Source organism: Chrysemys picta, chromosome 13 (genome assembly GCF_011386835.1).
Source record: "Chrysemys picta bellii isolate R12L10 chromosome 13, ASM1138683v2, whole genome shotgun sequence".
NCBI lineage: Eukaryota > Metazoa > Chordata > Testudines > Emydidae > Chrysemys > Chrysemys picta.
Window position 1 is genome coordinate 6,512,931 of NC_088803.1, and position 6,351 is coordinate 6,519,281.

The window sequence follows — 6,351 nt, forward strand, 5'->3', positions numbered from 1 at the left end:
CCCCTCTTCCAGTCCCACATTGCAGACTGCCCTGGACCCCACTGCCTGGCCTCCAACACGCCCATTGCTCCTCCACCGGGCTTTGTCCTGCTTTCCAGGCAAAGTGTCACCTGGTCGAATTCCCCTCCTGGTCTCAGGTTACGAAGTGCACCGTCCATCACCTAGGTGCAGACTGCTGGACAGCTTCACCTGCCCTGATGGCCTCAGCAAAAGTCACACACCCAATTCCCACCACCTAGGCATTGGTGCAGTGCACAGGGAAACTGAGGCACACACAGTATTAGTATAGGACAGTAAGACTCACCTGCAACATAACAAAGTACAAAAAAAAACCCACTTCGCCACAGGATGTTTCTGGCATAACATGTGCTGTTTGTTCCTCACGCACACCCTGCCTACTAGGTCACTGCTTCTAATTGTCAGCTGTCACAGGATTGCACTGACCCAACTGTTCACTGGAATTTTCCCTCCCACTCCTCCCACCTCCACGTGTGGCTGGGCTCTATATAACCTGCTCTGAGATGGGTAGGAGGATCAGGGTGAGGTTCAGCTCCACAGAGGCTGGGATCCATCGCTCCGACAACAGCGAAGGAACAAGGACTTGGGTAAGTTACAGGAGATTCCACCAGCCTGGAGAGAGCATAGAACAGTGTCACATGGGGCTGGAACGGCAGGGTTTGTTTCTGAGAGGCAGGATGATCCAGGGGTTAGAGCGAGGGGGCAGGGGTTGGGAGTCTAGACTCCTGAGTTCACACTCCACCTCTCTGGGTTCAGGGGCTGATCTCAATTTGGGTTTGTGCACCACCTGTCAAATGTGGGGGCCCAGCTTGGCCAGAGTCTGAGACTCGGACACCTGGGTTCTAACCTGGCTCTGGGAAGGGAATAGACCTATCTTGGTCGGGGTCTGTGCTGTGCCTGGCACAATAGCACAAGAATAGTAGGAGGAGCTTAGGGGGGCAGAGCAGTGTGGGAGGGGAATCATGAGAAGGGAGGAGCTTTGGGAACAGAGTGAGGTGGGAGGGGGTTGGGCCCAGGAGGTGCCATGGAGGAGGCGGATTTCCACCCCGCGCTGTCTCCATCCATCTCCCCCCGTCTCCCCACTGCAGGTCGATCCAGTGAAAGACACGGCCATGGCTCTGAGGGTACCCCGCCCGGTGCTCCTGCTGCCATTCGTCCTGCTGGGCGCCTGCCTGGTCCTGACCAGTGGGCAGCCATGGATCGAGCCAAACTTCATGTTCCTTAGGAAGCATGTAGACTATCCAAAGACTAAGGCCCCCAACGCCAACGCCTACTGTAACATGATGATGAAGAATCGGGGACTATATGGGAAGCCAGTCAACACCTTCATTCACGAGCCCGTCTCAAAAATAAACAGCATCTGCAAGGAGGGTGGGACACGCAAAATAGGTGGCCTGCGTGAGAGCAAAGTTGAATTCAGCATCACTCAGTGCGTATTTGACCCTGACCCACTGTCAATCTCTTACATCGGGATAGTGAAGAAGCGGAAAATTATCATTGGCTGCTGGAATTTGTATCCTGTGTACTACCTGGAGCAGATCTAGGGCCCAGAGCTGGACCTGGAGGGGAGGCAGGAACCCTACTGCTTCCTGTAACCCCGCTCTGTCCCTCCCACACCGACATGGCACCCAGCTCCTCACCCGCCTCTGAGCACTGGTCAGATTGTTTAGGTGTTTCCACCCCTAGTGCCCATTATACAGTATAACCGCCCCTTCCCCACCCCCACCCTCTGAAGCCCCAGTGCCTATTATACACTATAGCCGCCCCTCACCTATCCTGTTCTCCCTGCTGACAGATAGTGGCCATCTTAAAAAAAAAAGTCTTAATTAAGAAAAATCTACCAATTTCACTCTTCTGGGATTGCGTACTCAGTCTAATGATGGAAAATCCTCATATTCATTGAATGATCTGGTATTTGTCATTCTTCTCTGCTGTTTAAAAAAAAAAGTCCCCTGTTTCTGCCATTCTCTGTGCTCCCTAAATCTTATTAAACCTGGTACCTGCAAAGCAATCTGTCTTGTGTGAAATTGGGGATGGATGGAACATAAATCCCCAGGTCCCAGAGCCCACTCCCCTCCCAGTGTCAGGGTTAGAACCCAGGAGTCTTCACTCCCAGCCACCCCACTTCCCTTCCAAAATTGATATTGATACAGGAGATTTAAACCTTCATCCTTCAGGGCCTGAGCCATTCACTAACTGAGGAAGGTCAGGAAGAAACTTTGCCTTTCAGCAAGTTTTTTCATTATTCTTCTCTTGAAGGCTTTCCTTCCTTTCGAGCAGCAGGGACTGGCTAGTGTCAGAGGCTGAGCTGGAGAGACCCTGGCCTGTGTCACCCCCAGAATCATTGCTGACAGCTGGGTCAGTCCAGCTCTGATTCCTCCACAAGTCATTGTCAAAATTCATATCAGTTAGGGTCTGAACCAGACCCCTCAGATGAGAAATGCACCCTTAGACTAACAGAGGAAGAAGTAGTAGCTGGTGTTCCCAACAGGGAAGCTCAGCAGTTTAAGATGTCATGGGTTCAAATCCCACCAGTGCCAATGCCCAAACCTATTAGCCACTCACAGAACATGATGTGATGAGCACAAAGGATAAATGTGGAGTTTGAGAGGAAGGTGTGGTTCATGAAGCAGGACTCTAATTTACCCTGACTTCTGTTGCTTCTTGACACCCCATCCTGAACGCCCTGTAGGCTTCTCCAGCTCTGCCACCCCACTGACACCCCCAAATTGACCTCCCTTCCTGGACTTTCTCAATCACTCTGCCCCTGGGCTCTGTTGCACACAGCTCTCTGTCTCCAGCCTCTTCCTAAATGCGATCTGCAATATTGTTCTTCTTTGCAAAAATCCTTCATTCATTAGGGATTTAAACCCAGGCCCTCACACACTGGCTCTAAGAGCCACATGCCTAGACCAAGGAGTCTGGTAGCTGGGGCTTCCCCTGTGTACTCTCTCCTCCCTGATGCAGAACTCTGCAGTTAGGAATCCCTGGCTCACTGCCACCTACTTCCTCCTGGCAGAGTGCATCATGGGGTGTCTCTGCCCGGGGGTGATACTGAGGCTCAGAGAGCTTAGCCCAGTTCAGGGAAGTGTTTTCACATTTACATGAGCAATAAGAACATCCTGAGTGACATTAACTACAATAAACAGCACAGAAGAGATGTAATTCCTCCTGGCTTCACCACTAAAGCATTAGGGATGGAAAGGTGAAGGGGGTGGGGGTGTAGGTAGTGTTCTCATTGATCCCTCCAGTGGAAGGATGGATTCACAGATCCCAAAGTCAGAGGGGACCATTGTGATCATGTAAACCTGGGGTGGCCAATCTGTGGCTCCGGACCCACATGCGGCTCTTCAGAAGTTAATATGCGGCTCCTTGTATAGGCACCGACTCCGGGGCTGGAGCTACAGGCGCCAACTTTCAATGTGCCCGGGGGATGCTCACTGCTCAACCCCTGGCTCTGCCACAGGCCCTGCCCCCACTCCACCCCTTCCCACCCCCTCCCCTAAGCCTGCTGTGCGCTCACTCCTCCCCCTCCGAGCTTCCTGCATGCCACGAAACAGCTGATTGGGAGGTGCGGGGAGGGAGGGGGAGGAGATGATCAGCAGGGCTGCCGGTGGGTGGGAGGCACTGGGAGTGGCAGGGGAGTGGATGAGGGGCTGCTGACAATGTACATTGGTAAATTCTGGCTCCTTCTCAGGCTCAGGTTGGCCCCCCCGATCTAGACCAACAATCCACATGAAGGTGACACACTATGGACAACAAGTGATGCTAATTGTCACCATAAGGTGCTCTCTTTGCACTGAAGTTGGACCATTTCGCCCCCTGCTGGTGGGAATTCATCATTAGCTCCTCTGGGCAAACCACAGCTCATCTCTCCTTCCGGGCTCCATGGCCCAAAGGCAGCTGGGAGCGGCGTTCAGATAGCAGACGGGGCGATTCCAACTTCTGCCCTCTGGGGGCAAGTTTTACTCAGTGAATCTGGAACTGGGGAAAGTCCTTGCGCCAGTTCCCTGGAGGAACATTAACCATGCAGTTAATGAGTTAGTTAATTGATTAGTCAATTAATGACACCTTCCTTTAAGGCATGTTCCACACTGTTACTGGACGGTCCCTATTAGCGTTATGATGGGTGTGATTACAAAACAATTGGCGCAGAAGGTCCCCTGCTCCGGGCTTGGCCAAGGGTGGGGGGATAAAATCACCAGGGGCTGAAATGGACTTTTAGTTAATTCATTTACTGAAGACCCCCCCCCCCACTCCCAAGGAAATGTGAACTCACAACTCCTGGGTTACAAGAGCAGGGCAATAACCCCTGAGACACACAGCCTTTGCCTGCTGGGCTCCCCCTGGCCCAGCTCCCAGCTCAGCACTCGGCTTTGATGTGATTCTTTCCTGGGGGTGTCACGTGAGGTCTCTGCACTTCAGACTGATTCACAGGGCTCCCAAAGTGATGCTGGGGGAGGGTCTATGGGCGCTGGGAAGGGGGGTAAACTCCCCCCAGCCACTGACAGGATCCCTACCTGATGCCCCCCATTCCTCCAGCCTACGCTCCCCACACCACCCATCTCCCGCTGCTGAGCTGGCCAAGGGCCTGGGAGCCAAATTCTGTTCCCAGCCCTGGCACTGACCACAGAAACTCCCCGAGCCCCAGAGCCTGCTAGGAGATGGAATGCTTCTCCAGGGTTCGGGGGGATCCCCGGCAGGTCCCCCGGGGCAAAGAGACTCACAATCTGGGTACCCCCTCGCAGTCAGGTGCAGCATTGCAGGGCTTCTCTGCACTTCAGCCCTGCTCATCAACCAGCCAAACCACTGGGGTCCCCTTGGCGGCTGTGACCTGCTCCTCCGGCCAGGTCGCTCTCGGCTCTCGCCCCTTTTGGGGCAATCCAGAGTCCAGCCCAAACCACAGGATGGATGGATAGGTGGGGGATGAGTATGGTGAGAAGATGGATGTGTCTGGGGTTTGATGTATAGCTGGGGGGTGGGTACGGTGACAGATGGATGTGTCTGGGGTTGGATCTATAGGTGGGGGGTGGGCACGGTGACAGACAGGTGTGTCTGGGGTTTGATGTATAGGTGGGGGGTGGGTACGGTGACAGACCGATGTGTCTGGGATTGGATGGATAGATGGGTGCGGTCATAGGCGGATGTGTCTGGGGATGGATAGACAGACATTAATGCTGTGATTCCAATGTCATGAAGGGACCTTTTTTCTTATTGTCTGGGTGATGCCGAGCTCCCATCCCTGCCTGTGCAAATAGCCCAGGTATCGTCAGCTGCCGCTGATGGCAGCTCTGTGGCTGGGTAACAACACTGCTGCGAAGCCAGGCCACAGCCCTTTGAGCAAGGAAGCTCCTGACTTTCCGTCCTGTGTGGGGGCCCATGTTTGAGTGACTGGAAAGAGGCCAGTCCCCAGTGACCAGGACAGTGCCAGGTGTGAGCAATGCCCGTAGTCCTGGTTCCTGCTCTTTGTCTGGACTATGACTCATCCCTCTGTCCCTGAGCTAAAAATGGAACCCAGGAGTCCTGGCTTCCAGACTGCTTCTCTAATCCACTAGACTCTGCTCCCTTCCCACATGTGGGATAGGACCCAGGAGCCTGGCCCCCGCTCTGCCCCTCTAAACCCCCCTCCGCCCCCCTGAGTTTTGAGCTTTAAGCAAATCTTTGTCTCTGTGCTGTGTTTCTTTGTGTCTGTGTGTGACTGTAACTGTGTGTGATAGCTGGGTGTAATAGCTGGGTGTGGCAACTGTGTGTGATAGCTGGGTGTGGTAGCTGGGTGTGGCAACTGTGTGTGATAGCTGGGTTTGGTAGCTGGGTGTTTTGTTCTGAGTGTCTGTCCATGGCACAATTATACTTGTGAGTTGTGCCTTGGAGCAATAGCCAACAGCCTCTCAGTACTGGCAGCAATCTCCGGACTTAAGAGACACTCGCAAACACACCCTAGACACACAAACACTGTACCAACTCCACACCTATACCCATATCTGTCTATGCACACACCCTACAACCCCTCACACACAACATCCACCCTCACAGCTAAGGTCCTGTGAATCAAGGCCATTGGAACTGTTGTATGACAGAAGGACTAACCATTACCTAAGTAGCACTTGCTTGACAAGGGGTATGGGTTACAAAACCCAGTGAATTAAGAGAGGATGGGGACAGGTATTTGTACCTGATGGTATGGGGCCCCTTTGAGGGCTTGAAACACCAATTGCACTACCTCCTCTCTCTACTGTTGAATGTCAGAGCTAACTTTGATTCCATTAGGAGTCTAGTTACAGGCTGAATTCACTTTGGGCCAATGGTGCACCAGTACTGGGGCTCCCCTACTAT

At 53.3% G+C, this 6,351-nt stretch overlaps 1 protein-coding gene across 1 annotated transcript; it reads left to right on the forward strand.

Annotated features, from left to right (window-relative positions):
- The first annotated feature begins 1,130 nt into the window (after positions 1–1,130).
- LOC101947187 (ribonuclease-like) lies at positions 1,131–1,562 on the forward strand. Its single transcript, XM_005311789.2, has one exon. It carries the CDS (start codon positions 1,131–1,133, stop codon positions 1,560–1,562), a length of 432 nt encoding a protein of 143 aa, XP_005311846.2.
- The last annotated feature ends 4,789 nt before the right edge of the window (positions 1,563–6,351 follow it).

Bases quoted from the DNA above. Each gene is read 5' to 3' on its own strand.
- LOC101947187 (XM_005311789.2), top strand. From the start codon at position 1,131: ATGGCTCTGAGGGTACCCCGCCCGGTGCTCCTGCTGCCATTCGTCCTG.